We start from the raw sequence: 25,159 nt of genomic DNA, 5'->3' as shown, positions 1-25,159 counted from the left end.
CTTCACGGGATTCAGTAATATCTCCAATGAACTCCAACTGAAGCAATTATCTGTAACATTGATTGATCATGCAATTAGTGATACCGTCGTACTAATATCAACGAAACAATGCCACATTGAACGTGGAAATAACTATTTCATATTACTGTTTTAATCTTCACAAATTCTCATTAAATAATGTTTACTTTAACACATCTGCGACAAATTTTCTATTTAAATTATATTGGCATACTTGGAGAAAATTCTCTTGAGAATTACTTTGACATATCTGGAAAACCCTTCCTAACTCATTTTTTTCACACCACTGAGAAATTCTTTACAACTTATTCTCGAGGAATTCTATTCAAATTATTTTTGTGAAATATTTTACAATTTGAGAAATTTTAAACAATTTTGAGAGATTCCTTTGAGAAATTCTTTGAAAAATTCTTTGAAAAATTCTTTGGCGCATTTCTCCCCTCTTGCAGACTTCGCTCGATTGTATTCCTTTATAAATTATTTCAACAATTTCTATCTGACTAGTATTCTATGTATGGATAGAGCATCACGTAACACCACGCGTAATCAACAACATCAACATCGTTGACCAATAAATCACATAAAAATATGAAAAGAATAAGCATTCCTGAAAATACATGAATAATATTCACGAATAACTCAATCACACCATCTGTTTATAGGCAAATTTATCATACAGCTGAAATGATCATATTTTATTATTATCATCATTTATTATTATATTCTCCTCTCAAATTTTATTGAAGACCGTTATAGCATGAATCGATCATAATAAAAATTCACTAAGACTGTTGTTACAAGACGACATAGGATGACTAAGTTGATCTCGAAGAAATAATTGTCACCACCATCATCAGAAGGATGCGTCTGTGAGCTCCAGGAATGACTAATAATAAGCAAGTCGTACGTTATACAATATCGGTTGTTGAGCGAAGGAAGGAACTATTATTAGTCCCTAAATATTATCAAATCACTATAACTCACTATAATCACTATAATTCACCATAATCACTATGACTGACATGCACCCTAGTGGTCCCATATCGTCAATTTCATCATAAAATCTACCATCATAACGCCGTACATTTTTATTCTCAACAACCAGTCAAATACCCGACTTTCATTATTATTATAATGAATTATATTTATTCCTCCTATTATGGCTCCTAGAAAAGTCTTCTCGATGAGCTGCTCCTAGTACACGTCAATTACCATCCCCTCCGATATCAATTATATCACATAAACTAATAGTTCATTAACCCCTCAGCGCCGACCTCTATACGTGGTATAGACCCTCTTTTCTTCCGTAGCCGCCGACCTCTATACGTCGTATAGACCCATACATGGTTTCACATTTACGACTATAGCGCGAAGAGTTTTGTAGTTATTAATATGCAAATTGTTTTGTTTCCAAGAAGACATTTTCAGGTTTATCAGTGTTGTGAATAAGAATTTAAAATCGTTATAATGTAGTTGTTTTTGCAAGGTTAATTATTTGTCAAGTAAGTCTAAGCACTAATTTCTGCTTTTTTTAAAAGTCTGTTTGTTTCATTCTTTCCCACAGAAGAAAATAAAGAAATGATGATCTGAGAAGTTTGTCTTTTCGCGTGATATCCTTTGCTATATTTGTACATTGGGAGTGCGGTTTATTTATTATATTCGTCTTTATTTCTCAGCTCGTAATATTTTCGTAACTCTCCACGAGCGCTCTGTGTAGGCAACAGCAAGTGCTGCTTTCTGTCATACGATACGAGAGCCAGTTGTTCATGGTACATATCTCGCTTGAAAGACTATGTCTCGACCTTTCATCTGAAATATGTATCGAGTTGATTTGTTTCGCATACAGTAAGTGTTATTCCCCTCATTCAGTTTCGTCCTGCTGCTTTCAGTCTTGCTGCAGCTTTATCAGTCCGTGTGGCGCGCCGCGCTCAGCCGTGGTTTGACTGACAGTAACGTGCTTGGAATATTGTATAATTCAGATGAACGTTTAGTCGGAAGTAGTAATGACAGTATTAGCAGCACTGATAATGAAATAGATGATGTAGCAGTGGTAAATGATGAGAGTCACGATGAGGAGGAAACAGTACTTGGAAATTTCGTGTAGGAGACTACTGATAATTATACATGTCAAAGGGAAGTTTTCAACAGTGAATTATGATTCCTAACTTCTCTAATAATATTCACACATGTCACAGAGTCAAATATTGAGCAATTAGGGGTACCTTATCGGAGCAGCTGGTGAAAGGTTTGTTTACAAAATACGCTCGCTCGGGCGGGGAAAGAAATATTCAGGGCCGGCGCGCATCAGATAATACAGTTCCAAGGTTGCAGAAAAGACATTTTATCAGGAAATTAGCACCGAAGAGTGAGAAATCCAAACCTCAGAGACGTTGTATCGTGTGTTAAAAACACGACGAAAAGAAGACATCAGTGTACTGCTGCCAGGAGTGTGACTTGGGTCCCTGCCTCGAAGAGTGCTTCGAACTCTATCACTCGGAACTAAATTACTAAGGAAATGTGAAACAATTATGTAACTATCTGCACGTACTTAGTTCTGTCATAAGGAATTCCAAGTTTCGTGAATATCGGGCTACTCTTATAATTGTAGTAACGTTGTAAGTGAATCAATGTATTTCAGTCGCGCGTAGTTGAAATCTCATCCGGCCGCGGGGTAGGAAGCTCTTTAAATGGATGCGACGCTGAGGGGTTAAGACTTCGATTTACTGGTATTTACTCTTATATTTAATTTCATCCTCCTCGTCGTGATTATTATGACCACATTTTAATATTATTATTATTCTTACTTTTAGGTCTTAATCCCCCATAATTCCTTTTGAGGATCTTAATTGTACATGACCTCATGTAACTCATTAGCAACTGGGATTACTTATCTTCGAATCAAAAACACGAACATTGTTCTAAGAAAATGCAAAGATAGAAAATGTCGAAACCATAAATTAAAGAATGCATGAGTACTCCACCATCACCATTTAAATACAACATTTCCAAAAGAAACTACACTGCTCTAAGGAAGAATACAATCTACTATTCATCTACCGAAAGAGAAGAAATTTTACAATGGCACTTAAGGTTCCGATGGAAATCCTTGGCGTCGGGATGCAACTATGGGCGTCGGCGTCCTCTTCTTCCTCTACGGAGGCTCATAGATGTACAAGGTCATCGCGCTGGCGTGCACACTTTGGCTTAACCCATGATGACTACGGCTACGAACAACAGCGTTGTATCACTCCCACAATGTTCCAGAAAATTCCAGGATTTTCCTTTCGTTCGTTGCATGCTTTCGATTCCTCTTCACAATGGTAGCTGAAACTAAAATTTTGTATAAGAAAAGTGGTTCCACACTAGTTGTATTCTATTAAATTATTTATGACACTTAACTGGCACAATGATGTACGATCAAGTTCAGGTGTACCCCAAGCTTCAAATTCCGAGCACATTCACAAGATTACAGTGAGTCTTGAAGCTGACGGAACATTATTACTAGTATTTCAACGTTCTATAGGGCAGGTTTCCTTTCGAATATTCGCTTTAGATAGCTCAATTCCCTTACAACATCCAAAGAGACACTCCATGAATTTCTACTGCAACACTCGGCTTAAGCGAGCGCACGAACTGTCTGTGGTTTCTCAAGTTCCACCCGGTGAAATGTGCGGTTGTAACACTTCGCTCTATACCGAAGTAGGCTGATGAAAAGTTGAATTAGCACTCAAATTACATAGTGGCTGTGCCATACAAGAAATAGGCAGAAAGTAACCATATCAGCGAACGTTCATCTTCTTGCTAGATGGTTGAAATTATACGATGTTCTTCCTGAAGACTATCTTACTTAACTTCTCCTCAGAGACTCTTCCATTCTATTCTCTCGTAGAAACTATACTGTTCTCTTCAGATTTTCCTTAGAGACTTCTCCTCGAATTCTTTCTAGAATAATCTCAAGACTTTCCAGCACCTTCCTCGATGTTCATTGGCTGTTGACCTCCTTGTGACGTAATTCGTCCTCCACACTGGCAAGCAGATTTATCCAGAATATGCTTCCCCTCTCGGCGGTAGGCTCGCTAAGTGACGTAATGCGTGACGTGGCGACCTTCACCAGCCTGGTGACATAACACGTCCGCCTGCAGTGGCACGGCACGGTAACAGCTGATGTATACTTGCTTGTAACCCAATGTTCCGTAACAAAAATTACTCCAGCTTCCCCAAATTCAATCAGGCACCATTTAGACGAGTACAATATGAACATAAAGTTTGAATTCAAGAGGACAAATTGGGGCAAATATTCATTTATAGGTAGGGGAGTTAGGCATTTGCATAACTTACCAAGGGAGATGTTCAATTAATTTCCAATTTATTTGAAATCATTTAAGAAAAGGCTAGGAAGATAACAGATAGGGAATCTGCCACACAGATATGAACCAACCACATGTCTCAAACGCTGGCCCAAGAAGTCGCCATTTTCCTCCCAATCGATAGTAGCATTATGGTCTGATATATTATTGTAGTCGGTCTTATTCAGACCTTCATGCTACTCTCGATCGTTCAAAGATGGTGAATCGAGTGGCCGTAATTGTTGGAAATCTGGGTTTGTTTTGGTTTGTTGTTATCGTATGTAGTCTCTGTAATTTTATGAAAGTTGACGAAAAATGTTAGTTTCTTTGTAGAGTATATGTGTGCGAGTGTATTTATATAAGTCACTGGACACATACGAACTCTAGTTATACGCAGTAATGTGAGAATATGCTTGTTTTGATCGTATTTTTACCCAGAACTTGAGTACACTAGGTGGACCAGGTTTTAGTCTAACTATGGCAATGCCTCTCATACAACTATTCTTTAGTTTCCTACGGAATAGAATATTAAGATAGAAATGGATTAGGAATGTACATCGTGATTATTTTGAAGTCCATGACAGAACTGTAGCGTGTTTACATCATTTTGAGAATAAGTTTGAGGTTAGGGAAGCTATTTCTCTTCTTCCAAACTATTCGTATTCTTCGAAAAAATTAATTTAGATAAAATATAACTGATATTGTGTTATTCCGTCAGTGAAATGAAATGACGTATGCCCTCTAGTGTGTGTCAGAGGACAAGTTCGGCTCACGAGATGCAGGTCTTTTGATTTGACTCCCGTAGGCGACCTGCGTGTCGTGATGAGGATGAAATGCCTCTGTGCCAGCGAAATCAACCAATTAAGGTTAAAATTCGCGACGCTGCCGGGAATCGAACCCCGGACCCTTGTGACCGAAGGACAGCTCGCTAACCATTTAGCCATGGAGCCGGATATTCCGTCAGTGTCTATGTGTTTCTAAGTGTCGAGCGATTTAGATGCAAGTTTACTTTACAATAATCTGTGTTTTACCTGTGGAAAAGTTTGGCTGGGTCTTGGAGTATAACAAAACATATAAGTGTGACAGTTGGAGCAGTCTGTATACTGTTACACAGAAGAAACAGTGACAGAGGGATTAGCTGGGTTTGTAATGTAGGTTTTTACACTGCGAACAACCTTCCGATTCATTTTGTGGTTATCTATTAACAAGCGGACTGCGCCGAACTGAAGCCCCTGCATATGGTGAAATATCAATGTTTAGTCAATAGAGTTTTTGCACTCATGTTCTTTAATGGGTAAAAACCCATTATATCTTTAGTATTTGAACGTTTCATTACTAAGTTTACTATCATTGTGTGAAATGCTGTTATGCCATATGTCAACATTATTTTAACATTACCAGGGCCGTTCATTGGGTTAACATAATCATTTCGAGTGTGCTTGGGCTGAGTGACTCAGACGGTTAAGGCACTGGCTTTCTGACGCCAAGTTGGCAGATTCGATCCTGGCTCAGTCCGGTTGTATTTGAAGGTGCTCAAATACGTCAGCCTCGTGTCGATAGATTTACTGGCATGTAAGAGGACTACTGCAGGACTAAGTTTCGGCACTTCGACGTCTCCAAAAACCGTAACAAATGTAGTTAGTGGGTCGTAAAGCCAATAACATTATTATTTCGGGTGTACTTCCTATTCGTTGGGTGCTGAATTTAAGAAATTGTCCGCCACTTCAAAACTAAGGCAACAAATTGTGTTTCATCGTTCTCCTGAGAGCGAATAAATCGAGGAATTTCGTACTTTAATTTATTTTGAAACTTGTAAAATGATGTTAGAAGTATCATTTTAAAAGTTTTATCATCTATTTCCATAGAGGAGTAACACCTCTTTAAAAAATCTTGGTCCAGCTGACCCGGCAGGTAGCCCCATGTAAGGGTTCCTTGCCAGGGTTACGATGAAGACCTCAACGGCAGTGAAGGCGGAGAAGACGGACTTCGGAACGGTGGAACTGATGGACGAGGCAACACTCCTATGCGGGGAAAGTACAATAGGAACTGCTGCCTTGTAGTCAGAAGTGGGAACTTCAAAATCTAAGGGAAGAAACTTCAACAGAAAATCAGTAGGCCTGGCTAGTTAGAAGGCAGCCCCTTCACCACGCTTTGGGTGCTGAGATTAACCTATTACAGAAACATCAATGAATAGAAGCCGGATGGTTAAAATGGATTTGACCTTTAGCATGAAATCAGACTCGAGAATTGGACTGTGGAATGTACAGACAATGTGGCAGGCAGGAAGATTGGCTAGGGAGGTGAAGCGATACAGGTTGGACATACTAGGCTTGAGTGAGACGAGATGGACTGGGTTCGGTGAGATAAAGACGCGGGAAGGGGACACGCTTCTGTACTCAGGAAGAGAAGAAGAACATAGAGAGGGAGTTGGATTACTGATCACTCAAAAGACAAGGAAGAGTTTGATAGAATGGTACCCTGTCCCAGAAAGGATTGTAGTAGGACGATTTGCATCAAGAGTAAGACCAATTACAGTGGTGCAGTGTTATGCACCAACAGAGGCAGGAGAAGAAGAAGAAGAAAAGAGCAATATTATGGTCAGCTACATCGAACCCTGTAAAAGGCAAAGAAAAAGGGATATAATGGTCGTGATGGGAGACCTGAATGCGAAAGTTGGCAATGATAACCAAGGAGTAGAAAATATAATGGGAAAACATGGTATAGGTAATAGAAATGAGAATGGTGAAAGACTTATTGAATTTTGTAGTAACCACAGGTCGGTGATAGGAGGCACTATCTTCCCTCATAATAATTGCCATAAAGAGACGTGGGTTTCCCCTGACCATGGAACGGAGGATCAGATCGAACATTTCACTATCAGCAAGACATGGCGAACCTCCTTTTGGACGTGAGGAACAAGAGGGGGGTAGATGTTGCAAGTGACCATCACTTTTTGTAGCTACGCTCTGACTGAAGATTGCAAGTACTAGGCACATTCATCAGAAGAGGAAGATAAAGTATAACTGGGATAAACTGAAGGATAAGGAGGTGCAACAATATTTTTTACCAGAATTGAGTAACCGATTCCAACAGCTAAGAGAGGATGAAGGACAGGATATTGAACATAATTGGAAGAGCATAGAGAATACCTACATTAATACCTGTGAAAAGATCATAGGCAAAAGGGAGGGAGGAAGAGAGGAATGGATTACTTACGAGACATGGAAAGCCGTGGATCAAAGGAAGGAATGTAAGAAAAGACTCAATACCGCAAGAACACAAGAAGAGAAGGCACACGCTAGAACTGACTTCAATGAACTTAACAAAATAATGAATAGGTGATTTCGACGTGACAAACGAGCATTTATCAATAATCTTGCAACACAAGCTGAGACGGCAACACAAAACAACGATAGTAAGACCCTCTACCACATTACCAAGAGACTAACAGGGAAGTTTTCTAGATCTGACAAGCCAGTGAAAGCCAAAGATGGGAGATTATTGTCCACACAAAAAGAACAGCTAGAAAGAAGGAGAGAACACTTTCTGGAGATCTTGAATCGTGAAACAATCGAGGAAGAAGAGATAGAGGGGATAACCTTAGAAGAGCAGGAATATGTTGCTATCAGTACAGAACCGCCATCAAGAACAGAGATCCAAAGGGTCATTAAAGAACTAAAGAATGGCAAAGCGGCAGGTATGGACAATATCACACCGGAGGCCTTGAAAGTGGATGTGGGTACTTCAGTCGAGATTCTGTTCCCACTTTTCAAGAAGATCTGGGAAGAAGAGAGGATCTCCACGGATTTGAAGAAAGGGTTGTTGATTAAGCTTCCGAAGAAAGGAGATTTATTAGAATGTGAAAACTGGAGAGGGATTACCCTCCTTTCGATACCAAGTAAGGTACTCTCACGAATAATTTTAGAAAGGATCAAAAAGCGAATTAACTCAAGGCTGAGGAAAGTACAAGCAGGATTTAGAGAAGGTTACTCATGTACAGACCAGATCAACACACTGCGCATAATTATAGAACAATCCACGGAGCTACAGTCGTCACTGTATCTACTATTTGTAGACTTTGAAAAGGCATTTGATAATGTAATGAGGAAGAAGATGTGGAAAGGCATGAAAGAGTTTGGGATTCCAAAGAAAAAAATAAAGATAACCCAAGAAATGTATGAGAACTACACATGCCAAGTTTTACATCACGGGATGTTGTCTGAGCCCATCCCAGTAAACACAGGAGTTAATCAAGGATGTTTTCTGTCACCAATACTATTTCTGATGGTGCTGGATCTTATGATGAAGAAGGCAATGAATCGCCGAAAAGGAATTCAATGGGGACTGACAGGCAGGTTGGAGGACTTGGACTTTGCGGATTACTTGTGTTTGCTAGCTAATAGTTTTAAGGATACGGAAGCAAAGCTGAATGATTTAAAAACCGAAGCATCAGGGGTGGGATTGAAGATAAATGGAAAGAAAACCAAGGAGATGCGTTATAATAACCGAAACAAGGCACTATTATTTTTAGGAAACCAAGAGATCGAACAAGTCAATCAGTTTTGCTAACTGGGAAGTGTAGTCACCTCTCAGGGAGGAACTATAGAGGATATAGGAAATAGAATAAATAAGGCTAAAGGAGCATTTGCAATGTTGAGACCAATCTGGAAATCAAGGGAACTTAACAACTATACCAAACGACGCATCTTCAATACAAATGTCAAGTCAGAACTGCTCTATAGGTGTGAAACATGGAAGACTAACAAACAACTGATTAGCAGACTTCAAACATTTGTGAACAGAAGTTTGAGGAATACCCTGAGGATATGGTGGCCACAAGTAATCTCCAATGAAGAACTGTGGAAAAAACCCATCAAACACCCATTGATATTGTGATGCGTCGTATGAAATGGAAATGGATCGGGCATGCATTACGGCGAGATAAGGACAACATAGCAAGACAAGCCCTGGAATGGAACCCACAAGGTAGCAGGAGAAGAGGCAGGCCAAGAAACACATGGAGGAAGAGCGTAATAGCAGAAGGGATGGAGAAAGGAGGGAAGACCTGGACATAGATCAGGGCGATGGCGCAGAACAGTGTCCTGTGGTGGAAGTTCATTGATGCCCTATGCTCCACTTAGTAGATACAGGAAATAAGTCAAGTAAGTCATCTATTTCCAGCTATCCAGTGAAGTGAAATCTAAGAAAAAGCGTTATTTGATGATTTGAAATTTCTAAATAATCAGCTTGTTGGTCTCTTTTCTAGTAGAATATATGTCATTCTAGTTGGCGAAGTGTTTTCATACGTGTAAAAGTGATTTTCCTTATGATGTTACATTTATCATGTTAATTTACCGCCGTTTATATAATATGTTCGTGATATTTTCGTGTTAGCCAATACCATCAATCCGGCTACTTTAGCCGCCATGTTTTTTATATTACGGTTTGGGGATTGGAGCAAGACCAACTACAATATATCAGACCTTAATGCAGCTATCGATATTAGCTAAAATGGCGCCCCGATCGGTTTACTCAAATGTAAACATGAGCATGTGCGAAGCATCTGTTTAGTTCTTTCTATTGGTTTGGTTTGATTAGGAAACGTTAGTGTAGTGAAGTTTTTAGTGAAATTTTGGTTTTAAAACTATTTTGATATATTAGGACGTGTTGATCGTGTTGTATGCCTGGGTGCAATTCATATTACAGCAGATGCACTTACATTCATTTCAAATGTACTTAATGCACCGTGACGATTTCGAAGTTACAAGTAGTGATGGGTCTCATTGAGAGTCGACTCTTGTAAGAGCTCGCTCCCTCCTTGCTCCTTGAGAGCAAGTCGTTCAATTACGAGTCGACTCTTGTATGCGCTAGCTCCCTCCTTGCTCCTTGAGAGCTAGCACGAGCCGACTTTTTTATCAACTGCGACTCCAAGAAAGAGCTAGCTCGTCACATCGACTCTCGTTCATTTCTAGCCAATACCATGCTTCAGATAATCACGTGACATACAGAAGCCGCTTTCTTTTTTTATAGGCTACAGAATCTAAGCTTCTTTCCGCGTTCAGTCAGTCCGCTGACTACAGTGGTAGTGGTCTGTGTGCCAGGCACGCTATTCGTACCATAGTTCCGGCAACTTCCTACTTAACGAAACATGTTATTGAGCAATACCTACCAGTTCCCTTCCTGTATGCACTCATAATGTATGAAGGGTGTACTATAGATCCAATAGGTTAAGAGCAAATTAACGACACCAAGTTCAGGTTAACTATCCCCAACTAAGCACGAACAACAGTCACTATCCAGAATACTGAATATACCAGCCAGCAAGTAGAAACGGCGTAGTTTTACTCTGGCTGAAATAATTAAGAAATACTCTGACAAGTCCCCACCTGTTTCTTAAATGCTGTCGTAGTTATGAATCAACATATTGCCAAAATCATTCGGTTTTACGGTCCAGTGGATAAAATGACATACTGTAGTTTTAAATCGAATTAAGAGAAATAGAAAATAACGCTAGTTTTGGCTTTAAAATATAAACTAAATAACTCATGCCAAAGTGTATACCGCAGTATATTTTCAAATAATTATTCATTAACGTGTAGTCACGTAAGGAGTCCGACTCCTTAGCGTCATGGTCAGCATTGAGGCCTTCGGTGCAGAGGGCCCCGGATTCGTATCTCGGCCAAGTCGGGGATTTTAATATCTTCTGATTAATTCTTCTGGCTTGGGAAGTGTGTATTTGTGTTTGTTCCAACACTCTCCTCTTCACATTCAGACAACACACCACGCTACCAACCACCACAGAAATACGCAATATTGATTACATCCCTCCACTTAGGGTTAGCGTCAGGAAGGAAATACGACTAGCTGGGCTGAGTGGCTCAGATTGTTGAGGCGCTGGTCTACTGACCCCAACCTAGCAGGTTCGATCTTGGCTCATTCCGGTGCTATTTGAAGGTGCTCAAATACGTCAGCCTGGTTTCGGTAGATTTACCGGCACGTAAAAACTCCGGAGGGGCTAAATTCCGGCACCTCGGCGTCTCCGAAAACCGTAAAAGTAGTTACTGGAACGTAAAGCCAATAACATTATTGTTTATTATAAAACAGGGCCAAATCCACATGTGCGAAACAGTTTCACCCGCGACCCCACCAGTGTGGGAAAAGCGGTAGAAGAAGAAGTAGTGTAATCGTGTAAGGAGTGTCAATGTGTCGTACGGTGCATTCAGTCTTGAAAGACAACATTTTAGGAGAGAAGAGAATGGGACTTCGACGAAGTAGTATTAGATGCCGTATATTACTACTGCATATTTGTGCATATATTTTCTATACGTCGCACCGACAAAGATACGTCTTATAGCGACGATGGGGTAGTCAGGGCTAAGGGTGGGAAGGAAGCGACCGTGGCCTTAAAATACAGCCCCAGCATTTGCCTGGTGTGAAAATAGGAAACCACGGAAATCCATCTTCAAGGCTGCCGACAGTGGGGTTCGAACCCAATATCTCCCGAATGCAAGCTGACAACTACGTGACCCAAACTATGCGGCCACTCGGTCGGTGTATATAAAACTGTATAATTTAATTAGTTGCCAATGTTGCCAACAGTGCAAGTATTGGGCGCTCATTCAACTGGACATTCTGTTGCCTTCTGTTGTGGAAACGTGACCTATCTCGCATTCGTTCAAAACTGAAATACCTGATTCATTCCATCGACTTTCGCTCTCTTATAGCCAATAATATACTTCAGATAGTAACGAGGCATAGAGGTAGTGCATTATAGGCTTTGCAGCTCAGTCTTGTGGCCTACTTTCTCTCAAAATAAATATCACAACAATTACCCTTACCGTGTCTTTACCCACTGACCTGTCCTGGCCTTGGCGGTTTGAAACATACCTAAGTAAATGATAACATGAAATAAAATGTTAGTAGAAGTTACTTACCAGTCCACTTGACGTGTGTGCTTGTAATCCATGTAAGATGTACATTCAATAAGTTAAGGGGAAATAAACATTTACAATGCTAATCATTTCTCACTTTCTGTTGATTATGGTATTTTGAGAGCAAAATTTCACACAATTACAGTTCATAAATCAAGTCAAGTTTGAGGCAATTGCACTAAACACATTTTTTTCGGTGTCATCAGTCCTTCGATTTGGCCGATGCATTTCTCTAAACCATCTCACCTTCCTCTGTCCCACCCCACTCTTCCAATTACAGACCGACCGGCCCTCCAGTTTTAACCTGCCAGTCTGTCATAGTGAGCCAGGCCAGCTCTGCGTGCTCACCTAGGCCATCACGCATATCACCTCGCCACGACTTAGGTAAAAACCCATGTATGTCGCTGCCGGCCTTCTGAGGAGATACCGAGAACGTTAAGGTATTGCCCGGTTGACCTGGTTTTTAAATTTAAATACCTCATTGAAATGGCAAAGGGAAGTTATTTTCTTCACAAATTTGCATTCAGAAACAGAATTTGGGACACTTTTTTCCCACGAAGTCTGTTCCTCCGTTCATTCAAAACTTGACCTGCTTTCGAAAATATTCGTTCACAGGGAACAGAAGTTGCCACTATACACAACCGTGCCTTCACTAATGTGTATAATGCTGGATATGTTTGCTTCATATCATTCCACCAAGTTAGAGGATTTACTGTCCTCGGCACTAAATTAGCGCGGAGGAAAGAATCCACTTCAATAATTGAGGCAACCTTCGGAGATGGATTCTGTACAAATTGCTGATTATTTGCATTAAAATCCTCCCAGAGAACAGACTTCTTATTGGATGGTGGGAGTGAAGGAGCAGCTGGAACAATTGTATTTGAATAATATTTTTCACAGTGAGTCACCAGCAGCTGCTTAGCTTTCTCGGCGAACCTCGGTTGCGAAAAGCCCCTCATTTTAAATCAAGGGTCTAGAATTGTGGCCTCTGCAAAAATCCTGTTCTCTTCAATCTGTTTAAATCGATTGTCTATGGCTTCCACAAGACTCTTGGCCATATCTTTTACTTTAGGGATGGTTTCAATTCCATTCTGATATTTTAGGCACCACCTCCTCAGTGCACCACATACAACAATTACCTTTGATGCAGTGACTTGTTTTTCACTGCTCATTTCTTCCGTGCAGTCCTTGAAAACACGAAGGAGCTCGCAAACTTGCTGCATTATGGCAACATCCTCACTGGTAATATTACCAAGTGTAGGATAATTCAAAGCAGTTGTTGCCATGAGTGCGCTCCTAACACTAATTATTCGTTCCAAAATATCATAGGTGGAATTGCACCTAGTGGTGACGTCCTGTTTTAATTTAAGGACAGGTTCAACTAATTGCTCCTGCATAGCCCTTCATTTTGCGGTAGCTTGTGGACTTCTCCTAAAAATGTTTACCACCAGTTGCGGAGTCCACGATTGAATTTAGGTTGTGAGCAAAGCAGGGCGGGCATGTGCCTCCAACCAGTTAGACGTACGGTGGCCACAATGTTCGCTGCATTGTCGCTAACTACCCCAACTATTTTGTTTGCAATTCCCCATTCTCTAGTCATGCGTTTCAGTTCTTCGCAGAGATTGTCGGCAGTGTGCCTTTCATCATACTTGAAACACTGAAGAAGAACTAAGTTCAGAGTCATTTCAATGTCAATGAAATGAGCCGTGACAGATAAAAAGCTTTCACTGTTCCCTGATGTCCAGCCATCTGTTGTAATGGTAACAGCTTCTGCGTCAGTTAACTTTTGCCTAATCTGTCCCGTTACAATGTCACATAATTGCTGCAACATAATTCTTGATATTGTTTTCCTCAAAGGCATTTTGTATGTTGCATTTAGTAACATGCAAAACTTTTGAAAGGCGGGACTTTCAACTATTAGGAAGGGCAAATAATTTTTTACAATTGTCTCTAAAAGAGCAAAATCTATTTCTTGAGTCTTTCTACTATTTAGAGGCCTATGCATGTAGCTTTAAATTGATCCCTGAGACTGACGTGATCGAGATGTCAATGTCAGGGTTGCTGAAATGGGAGGTGATGCAATTGATGTTGTAACTGACGTTGTAAGGGGAACTGGTTGAGCTGTAACAAGATCTGGAGTTTCTGATTGTTCATCAAGATCATTAGAAATGTCTTGGTTTGCACGTGTTAAACGAGGACTTGATAGAACAACCGTCGGGTGTGCAACTCGTACATGCCGCATCAAATTAAACGGACTCCCACCTTTGTACGAAATTTTATTCGAGCAAAAATTGCATTTGCCTTTGCCATTCCCTAAATCTGTGAAATAGTCCCAAACCTGACTTGATTTCTTACTTCTAGCGGCCATGATTCCCAAATTAAGTTTTCAAAAAGAAAGAAAAAGAAAAACCACTGAACTTATTGAATGATGATTTCTCGCCAGAGCAATGGATAAATCGTAGCCAAGGGACTGATGGCCTCGGTGTGCTGTCCCTTTTAACTCCAACAAAACCACCAAAACGAGACAAAGTTGAAATTAACTTCCAGTCAGCCACGAACACACCACCACTACTGGAAAGCACTAAGCAGGGTGTGAGGGTAAGGGTAGCTTTATTCTGTTTGAGGCAGTCTAGTAAATCCCCAAACATGTCTCAAATGTTGACATATTTATGAATAAAAAATTACACCATTGTTCAGATACCATCCAGTTTATTAGTTCTCAGGGTGAATTACTGCAGTTTTGAATCCGAAATGAAGGAAAACCTTTTTAGGATTTTAAAAGTAAATAAAAACTCTTACTACTGTATTTCCACTGTTGTTTGTTGTAAATGCGTATTTAGAATCGTGTAAGGAATGCCAATATACCGAACATATATGTCTCCTACGGTATAATAGTTCTTAAAATAAATAGAAGAGAGTGTGACATACTGTACGCGAAAAAAGGAAAAATACTGTGCGTACCGTAGTGAGAGATGTTATACATGGTTATATATACATTTGTACTGATAGTATTTTCCATTATTTTCGTTAAAGATCGCATTTAATCAGTTATGTTTCCTACGCTGCATTATTGAATGAAAGAATATCTTGTTCCATCGCGGAGAGTCGAGCGAATAACTTTCTGTAGCTCCAGCCGAAAAATGATATTCTGATGACATCTGTTGAGTGAAATGTAAACTACGTGAAGAACATTCCTCGAACTTCTAATAGTACCCCATCCTTTACTGATTAATCCCGTCACGTATCAGTATCACCTGATTTTCAATTACACACACTCTCCATAATGAATATAAAACTCTTATTGGACCAACAAGTCAGAGACTCGTCTTATGCCTTCTTATGCTCAGCTGAAAAATAAAATCCTGTAGACTGCCGGGTTCGAACGGAAGTAGTGCTAACATTTCGAATATACGTCCCTTACGGTGCATTCAATCTTGAAAGACATCGTTTTAAGAAGAATGGAACTTAGGCAAAGTAATATTCGATGTCATCCATTAACACTGTATATTTTGTGATACGTTTCTTCGTTACTGTATATAAAGCTTTATCACTGGATTAATTGCCAATGTTGCTAGCGCCCAGCAGTGTATATATATTATTGTTCATTTGTTTTATTCCAAGAGTAGCGTATCAAACTGGACACTCTATTGCCACCTGTTGTGAGAGAGGTGAACTATCTCGCACTATCTCGTTCCTTCAAATGAAAACGGGAGGCATAAGCAATCTAGAAAATGTAAAATAACACTATTTTGAGCTTTCATGAATAAATAACTCCTGCCTTGGGATATAGTATACTATAGTAACTTCCATCCCATTATATGTTTAAACAATTATTTATTAACGTGTAAGTGGTGCCAACATCTGGAACATGCATCTCGTTACGGTGCATTCAGTCTTGAAAGACATCATTTTAAGAAGAATGGAATTTAGGCAAAGTAATATTAGATGTCATCCTTTAATACTGAATATTTGTGATGCATTTCTTCGTTACTGTGTAGGCCTATAAAGCTTTATCGTTAGATTAATTGCCAGTGTTGCATATATTAGTTGTTCATTTGTTTCATTTAGAGGGTAGCGTGCCAAACTGGACATTGTGTAGCGCGTAGCCATCTGTTGTGGAAAATCTAATTTATTTACGCTATCTCGTTCGTTTCCGTAAGTCATACAGAGCGAGCGGAAGTCATGAAGAGCGACCGGAAATCATACAAAGCCGCCTGCCCTAAACCGGAAGAACGAATGAACGAACGAACGTGGAGGCGGAGAGCGGCCTCTGACTTCCTCGGCTCGCTCCAACGTTCCCGCTCCCAAGAGTCGACTCTTTTGAACGACTCTCAGTTAGGAGCGGGAGCGAATGAGCTTGCTCCCTCGACCCATCACTAGTTACAAGTAATTTATTAGGGTCAACGAGCTAGAATAACATAGAGGGGCGGAAGCGCTGCCTTGGTGAAGCTAATAGAACGAAAGTCCGCCATGTTTCCTGTGGTCACACAAGCAAGGGGGCATGGCCTTTAAATGACGAAAAGTGTAGAGAATACGCATTTTAGAATCACTGGAGGAGAATTAAAGACCGTTGCCGATAGCTTGAAGCATTAAAGCGAATACCGCCACTTCATCATATTGCGGCACGAGGCCATCATCACGATCAGTTGATTGTAGGGTAGTTCGAAATCATCGCACAGTGACATACGAATAGGACTCGAAATCGGAACAAGAGCGTTACCCTGCTTGGCTGTTGTGGTTAAGCGTAAATTAGAATAAAGCGATGGACATAAATATCTATGACAGGAAGCCTTAAAATCATAGGGACCTACAATTGGTTACAACCTCGGTCTGTTCATATTTTTAAAATTATTGCATCCTCATGAGTACTGTGTTCCTTTCTTAATATGTTTACCCTCCCGGGTTTGTTTTTCCCACGGACTCAGCAACGGATCCCACCTCTACCACCTCAAGGACAATATTCTGGAGCGTGAGGCATTGTGTCGGGGGATGAAACTGTGAGGGAGGGCTGCACCTGCTATGCTGAACAGGGGCCTTGGGGGGGGGGGAGAAGGAAGCGGCCGTGGCCTTAAGTTAGGTACCATCCGACTTTTGCCTGGATGAGAAGTGGGAAACCAAGGAAAATCACTTCGAGGATGGCTGAGGTGGGAGTCGAACCCACTTCTACTCAGTTGAGCTCCCCAGGCTGATAGAACCCCGTTCCAGCCCTCGTGCTCCTTTTCAAATTTTTTGGCGGAGCCGGGAATCGAACGCGGGCTTCCATGGGTGGCAGCCTTGTACACCACAGAGGCGGCCCATGAATACTTTACCACAATAATCGTTTAGTGTAATTATTTATTATAATATAGGGGGATATCATGTTTCTCCCATTACCATATCATACTGGGATTACTAGCTGAAAGGTATGCTTGAAAGTTGTCCATTATGAAGTGTGGCATAGTTTTAAAAACCAAGGCAACAGACATCTACAATAAAGGCTGTATACATTTCAAAAATAGCAGTACAATACTGTATTTACCATACTTAGTGTACGTTTGAACGGAATAAGTGTTTTTTTGTGGTTACGTTTTCTTGGTGGTGGGCGCTCCATTTCCTTTATTTGTAAATGTGAATGAAAATTAAATAGGGCTGGAAATGTACAGAGCATAAGCAACTGAATTGAGTGGGATACCATTTATCTCTTTTCGCCCTCACAACGCATTGTTCCGTTAATTCCTTGTACTTTAAACGAAATCTGAAACAAAATTCGACAAATAATTACCGTGGCTATCCGTACTTTCGCTAAGTAAACAATAAAATGGATTTAATTACAAACAGAAATTACAAAAAGGAATCTCGGCTATAATTCATTAATACTTACTTAAAGTACGATATATCCTTAATTTTATTTCTCCGATTAGAACAACCATACGCTGAGCTTACGGCTGGCATTCTTGAAAGCGAGAATCTATGTTTTCACTTCTTAAAACTTAGGGAGTTAAATTGGCATGCACGATCTTCCTGTCACCTCAACATATGCTCTCGCGCCAATTCGCTTTGTTTTGACAACCCTTAAGATGGCTGCCCCTTATCAACTTGCTTTGAGCAGGGAACGCTGATGACAGGCATACAACCCCTCTATGTTATTCTAGCTCGTTGATTAGGGTGCATTAAAACACTCGAGGAAAAACTTGTCAATAGAGAGGGTGTGTTCCGTGTACTTGATGAGCTGTTTTTTTTTCGGATAAGGCCAAAATTCTGTGTTGGTGCCAATTCTAGTACGTTTCTGAATTACTATACCTTTTGAGGACTTTAAAAGTGGGTTTATAAAAAGTGATAAAGCTATTTATTTATCTGTGAGTGAAGATTATATTCTCTTTGTTAAATTAGAGAACAAGGTATCAACTGATCTCTTACAGTCCTTATTTACGTTGCCAACGATTTGGGTGTTTATACGAAAATCATATGCTACCAGAGAGCTTCAGACTGATTCTCCTATTGATTATCTGAAATGAAACAGATGTAGCAGTTTGGTGAATCATTATTAGGATCATTGTTATGAGAGAATTGAAATTCGCGACAAGGTTATGTTTCTAACAAATTTCTGGAACGAGGTAGGATATAATATTTTAAAACGTATGGCAATGGAAAGGTCATTCAAATAAATGTATTTCTAAAACAAGTATTGATTTATAGGAAGGAGAATTATGGTCTGCACTAATTTACCAAGGGTTCCCCTACTATATCTACACCAATTAGATAAATTTCCAACTTCTTTGAAATTACAAGGAAAGACTAGGTGTATAGACGGATACGTATTCTGCCACTTGGACGACAGCCCTAAATTCAGTTCATCGGTGATTGATTAATTAATTAATTGACTGAATTGAAACGCATCAAATATTCCCCCAGGATTGTTATTTTAGAATGCATTCCTATATTACCTATTTCCTTTACCATACTAGTTCATAGAAATTATTTATATTTTGAATTATCCGCATATTGCTTATCAAAATATAGGGTACTTCTAGATAGCATTGGTCTATTACCCAATGTAAAGTATTCTGTTCGTTATTATTGACAGCCTAGCAATTCAATACGATAATCAATATTTTATGTTTACGTATCACAGGCATGTTTACATTGAACCGATGCGTCGGCAATGTTGTTTCTGTATTAAGGTCTGATATTATTATAGTTGGTCTTGATTGGAGCCGGTCTTGGTCTGATGTATAATTGGTACAAGACCAACTACAATTACATCAGACCTTAATCCAGAAAAAACATGGCGGACATCGGTGTGCGATATGAGAGATTGTGGTAAAGGTTATGCATGCTTATTCCGAGTCACCTAAAGAAAATATCACAAGTCGAACGTGATGAAATGCAACTCACTAACTCAAAATATGAATAATTAAAGTCACCTAAAGAAAATATCACAAGTCGAACGTGATGAAATGCAACTCACTAACTCAAAATATGAATAATTAAACACCAAAAGTAGCTTTATCGCGTATTGTAAGTCTAAATGAAATTTCAGAGAGGAAAATAACGAAGGGGAAATTATTGTATCAACATCAGGTTGAAACAGACACAGAGTATAAAAATATTTCGCATATAAATCCCTGGTCAGCAAATACGATATATAGATGTCAACAAAGAACATTATTAACCTTACATGAAATAGTATGTAACACCACCATTAACCACAGCCAATTATGTAAAATTTCTCCAACAAAATTTCAACCCTCCAAAATCCACCTGCACCGGGCGAGTTGGCCGTGCGTGTAGAGGCGCGCGGCTGTGAGCTTGCATCCGGGAGATAGTAGGTTCGAATCCCACTATCGGCAGCCCTGAAGATGGTTTTCCGTTGTTTCCCATTTTCACACCAGGCAAATGCTGGGGCTGTACCTTAATTAAGGCCACGGCCGCTTCCTTCCAACTCCTAGGCCTTTCCTATCCCATCGTCGCCATAAGACCTATCTGTGTCGGTGCGACGTAAAGCCCGTAGCAAAAAAAAAAAAAAAAAAAAAAAAATCCACCTGTATTGTTGAGTAGGTACAAGCTATATTATTTGTATGATACACTTGACCAACTAAAGCACTCGTCACCTTAAAACTCACCAGAATCGATACCATAATAGTATTTTAACATTATCCTCATGTTCACTCACGGGAAATGGGGTTAGGTTTAGTTTACGCATGTTCATTGTATAACGCTGAAAATTAATTACATCATTCTTGCACCACCGTTCAAGATTAGTTTAGTCTCTAAATCATAAATCTTGGTCATGATTTTTCGGATCTTTCTGGGACTGATTTAACTTTCGTTGTAGTAAGGTACCTACGTTGGCGGATAGGGCAAATGATAGGATATGCATCATTAGTTTTAACTTCGGAAATTTGCGCGGCACTGGAATTAGATCACCACCTTCTATGGATATATGTCTTCCCTCTCAGTACATTTGATTTCAAAAATGATAAAATGATTAATGTACACAACATTATTAGGCCTATGATTCGGTTCTAAGTTTTCCTTACGAATGCTCTTAACCCAATTTTGCCTTAATACTAGGTCTTTTGGAAACGGAAACACTGAAGCTCTTACTTACATCGAGGCACACAGCACATTAAACTATAAACATATTGCATAGGTAACTAAAAATGAAGAAAATACTTTCAGCGAAGAACACGAGAATCAACATTAACCTAATCACCACCGATATTGTTGGAATAAATAAGCTCTTTGAGAACGAACAGATTCTTACGGCACTCAAAGAGAATCTATAACCTTCTTAAGACTATAAATAAATGTAGTGTACGATTAATAATATTCAAATTTCTGTAAATATTTGGTAACAACACGGCTTACACAAATCAAAACAAACGCATGCTAGCACTCCAGCTGCCGTCATTATGGACAGTTTCGATAGGTCGGTTAAGGTCTGAGATATTGTAGTTGGTCTTGATTGGTAGTGTGTGTTACTTTACGATATATCGTTCTCTATCGAACAAACTATCGACTGTATTCGCAATATTGCGCCTGAAATGAACGTAACCGGTACACTGAAAAAGGCGGTTAATGGTGAAAAGTTTACAAATCAGCAAATACAAATGGGCAATGGTAATCAGTCATCAGAATGGTAAGAACTGTTAATCGTGTACGAATCCTGGTGACGATTAAGTTGCGATTATTTCATCTGTAGGTCTTTCTGTAGAATGTGAAAGTGCCAGCTGATTCCTCAGCTGAAATGTATTATGGGGATGAATTCACAGTCATTATGTGTTTTAATTGAAATATTTATTGAAAACATTCGCTTATCATTTACGGTAAGCTTTAGGAATTATCGTGTCTTAAATCGCGATTGCTTGTACCCAGCGTAGTGAGTTACTTGGAAAAGATAGAGAACTTTGACTGACTCGTTGTTATTCACTGTAGTTTATAGTAATTAAAATAATGCAATCTTCCGTAATTTTTATGGTTGTCCATATTTGCATGTTAATTGTGATCTGTTCTGTTCAGCTGTTGGCATTTCATTTGTGCTGAATATAACTTTTCCATTCTTATTTGGGAACAAGCGTTCTGCAAGTATTTGCAGATTTTGGCGGAAGGTTTAATTCGGCTGTCGATACATTTATTACGAGTAACAGTGGGAGATAATGGAACACTTGTGAGTGCAAAACTCAAGTGAGATACAGGTGTGAGTTTTGGCTGTGATCTTTTGGTTTAGGCTACCTGCCTGTTGATTGTACTTTTAAACCTGTTATTGAACGTTTTCAGTGATAGGAAAATTACAAGAAAATTTGTATAACTTCACTTTTAAAAACTTAATAAGGTGTAGTAGGCCTAGTTGGGAAATGTACAAGGGTGGTCACCAACACAACCTTATCCGAAAAGAAAGATAGTTCGTGAATTATTTTCCCGTGACTTGAAGTGTTAGTCCTAGGTATTTGTAAGAGTTTACCTGCTCTAGTTGACCATTTCCACAGTAGATGATGTCTGTCTTGGAGATGTTTCTCGCTCTCCTGCATTTCATGACTTTTGTTTGTATTGATGTCTAGTTCATTGCTGGTTACATCTTTGTTCACATAGTGTACAGAGGCATTGGCCTGATGCTTGGTGAATCCCTCATTGGTTGCAGATTCTGTAGTGGAAGCTGTATACCGCCATTCTCATATAAACATGTCACAGTGAGAAATTTGGTTGCTTCCATTCATCTATATTTATGGCTGGTGTAAGATAAAATTTGTTTCCAGTTTCATTAGTCTTTTCTTCCCTTTGTCTTATACAGGCTTCATGTTCAGATGTTTTGAGGCAGGTTGTTCTTTATCACTATCTCTCTTGATGAAAAAATCTGTGGCAGCTATGAGGTAGATTAGTCTTGACCTAGCTGTTCATGATAGTCTAAAGGCTCTACGTAGGTAGGTTACTTTTACTATCTCTATTCTCCTGAAGTTTGTGAGAGTGATTTGGGCCCAAATTTGGGTAATTGCATAAGTAGCTATTGGGGCCTAACAAATGATTGTGTGGTTATTGAACCAGTATTCAAGTCTGACAGTACATAAATGCGGAGTCCTCACTTAATCGTATTCTGCTTATTGTAACACTTGAACATAACACGACCCTTGAAGCCTACAGTGCTTTCATCAACATTCAAGATTCTTTCCTGGAATGAAGTGTTAACTGAATTTTAAGTTCAGGTATGACACTATATTTCTGACCTTCAAACCTCTAGATTGTGGGCCTGCCTTATCAGCATCAGGAGAAGAAAGGTGGAGATTCCAGAATATCTTTAGAAATCTGTCTCTAGAGAACACATCTTTGTAGAACACCTGCTTATCCGACCAGTCTTCACTAAAATAATCCTGCATTTCTGCCTTACTGTTCATCCCCATGCTGATAATTGCACCAACAAATGCCTTCAGCTCTTCTAAAGTTACAGCTTTCCAAGAAAACCAGATTGATCTCTCTTGAAGTGGAGTATTCTGCTGTTTTTTCATTTCGGCAAATTGGTTTGTCTCATGGACACTAGAGGTTGGTAATTGATCGGTAAAAAATGGCTGCCAGTACTCTATTTTAGGTCTATTGCCACAACTTATGAATCTACTGACTAATCTCGGAAAATTAGGATAATCCTGCATCACCTGTTCTCCACGATCTCCAGGGTATGTTGAAGTCAGCACTGTATGACTGGGACTGGGACGAGTCAATTTATTGTATTCTATGATTTTATTTAAAACTACATTATTGATGTTCGATAATCTGACAAAATTGGTAATCCATTATTTCTATTGTCCCAAACATGCTGAATTGAACAACGCCTACTGTACCTCAATTGTTAACAAGCAAGGCTTTACACTTCCTTTCGTGATCTGGTAGTTTTAATTTATTTTTACTTTTACTTTCCTGTATTTTTAAATTAAGAAAATAACTTTTAGTTTCACATTTTGTATGTTTGTATTCATTGGGTTGATCCTGTATGAGTAAGTGAAAGAAAAGATACTGCATTATAGTAAAATTAATGATAGTTATTTACACTTTAAAGTTGGCTTATTATAATTAGCCTATATGTAATATGAGGGTACTCCACAAACATTTGGGATGGGGTACACTTACAGAAAAGGTTGAGAAACACTTGTCTGGAAGATGCAACCTTGACGAGAAGGGACAACTGCTGTCGAATACAGGACTGCTGAAATATTATTATAAAAATGTATCTCTTTTTTATTAGTCTAATAATTAGGTAATTCGTCTAAAAAGTAGTGGAGTAGTTATGATTTTTTGCTCCTTTATGATTCTTTGGATGGTGATTATAGATAACCTGAGGATTGCTATTAAATATTTTGTGGATTTTGATTTATAGACAAAAAAATATATGAAATGTTTTTCCCTCTGTTTTTTTGTTTATAAGTCGAACTATCAGCGTTGGGTAAAGCATTGCTCTACACTAAATAATCTGCACAAAATTTCCTACAAAGTAGGTTCTAACCCCCCCTTTTTTTTCCCATGTGTACCATTAAGGCACACAAATAGGTTGAAGTTAGGATACTATTTTGACTCTTTGGCTCAATACGAGGTGTGTGTTGAAGGACAGCGGGGTTCCATGTGGAGGGATCTATTGTCCCCCCAAATCTCCCTCTGCTATCCCCCTACAATGTTATTCTTTCTGCTGTTCTCTCTTACCTTTCCACAACTCATACTGAAGGCTATTAATAGTTCTCCCTTCCCTTAGTAGAGCCAGTTGTGTTTTGAAGGGCATTCAAGCTGTTCCTGTCTACTCTTGCGTGATCATAACATTTGGAGTCTATGAATTTGATCATTATTCAAGTTCGCAGTCATTATGTGAAGAAAAGAAGAAAGGAATAAGAGACAAACTAATGAGGATCGAACCCACAGTTTTATGGAGATATTGGTGTTCAAACTCCAAACATTCATACACTATGATCCCACAGCGAAGCTTTGCATTCAGTATTTTGAAATGTTTATGCTTGTAAAACAATTTATTGAATCGAAGAAAATGGGAAATTGGAAGCTCCACCTTCGAACAGTGCCAAAATGTTAACATATTTCCATGCTAGTGGCCACTTTTCATATGCTAACTGTGGCCATTTATATATCTGTAAGATTTGCATGACTTGAGGAATACAATGGCTGCAGAAGAATGTGAAAAATTTACAACACAAGGTAACTTCACTATTCAGCAGATAGGGCAAGTTCTGGTCTGATACATAAAGTGATATGACTATTGAACAGTCATTAATGAAAAACATGAATACTCTTGGGAGTCTGTGGTGTAATGTCGCTGATATTGTACTGGCTAGTTGGACACAGGGTATGACAGTGCTTCACATTTGTGGTGGATTAGAAACATTCTGTGGTGTTTAT

General features: G+C 39.3%; 1 protein-coding gene across 4 annotated transcripts in view; it reads left to right on the top strand.

Annotated features, from left to right (window-relative positions):
- Positions 1-21,256: 21,256 nt before the first annotated feature.
- LOC136880908 (S-phase kinase-associated protein 2) overlaps positions 21,257-25,159 on the top strand; it is a 222,731-nt gene continuing 218,828 nt past the window's right edge. For 2 of the 4 annotated variants that reach the window (XM_067153445.2, XM_067153439.2), the window contains exon 1: positions 21,257-21,416. In XM_067153445.2, the coding sequence (XP_067009546.1) occupies positions 21,322-21,416 (95 nt within the window). In that variant the 5' untranslated portion in view covers positions 21,257-21,321. The other 2 variants (XM_067153461.2, XM_067153452.2) reach the window with 2 other exon arrangements.

The sequence above is a fragment of the Anabrus simplex genome, chromosome 1 (assembly GCF_040414725.1).
Source record: "Anabrus simplex isolate iqAnaSimp1 chromosome 1, ASM4041472v1, whole genome shotgun sequence".
NCBI lineage: Eukaryota > Metazoa > Arthropoda > Insecta > Orthoptera > Tettigoniidae > Anabrus > Anabrus simplex.
Note: the sequence above shows the minus strand (reverse complement) of the source record. Positions and strands in the feature narration are given on the sequence as shown.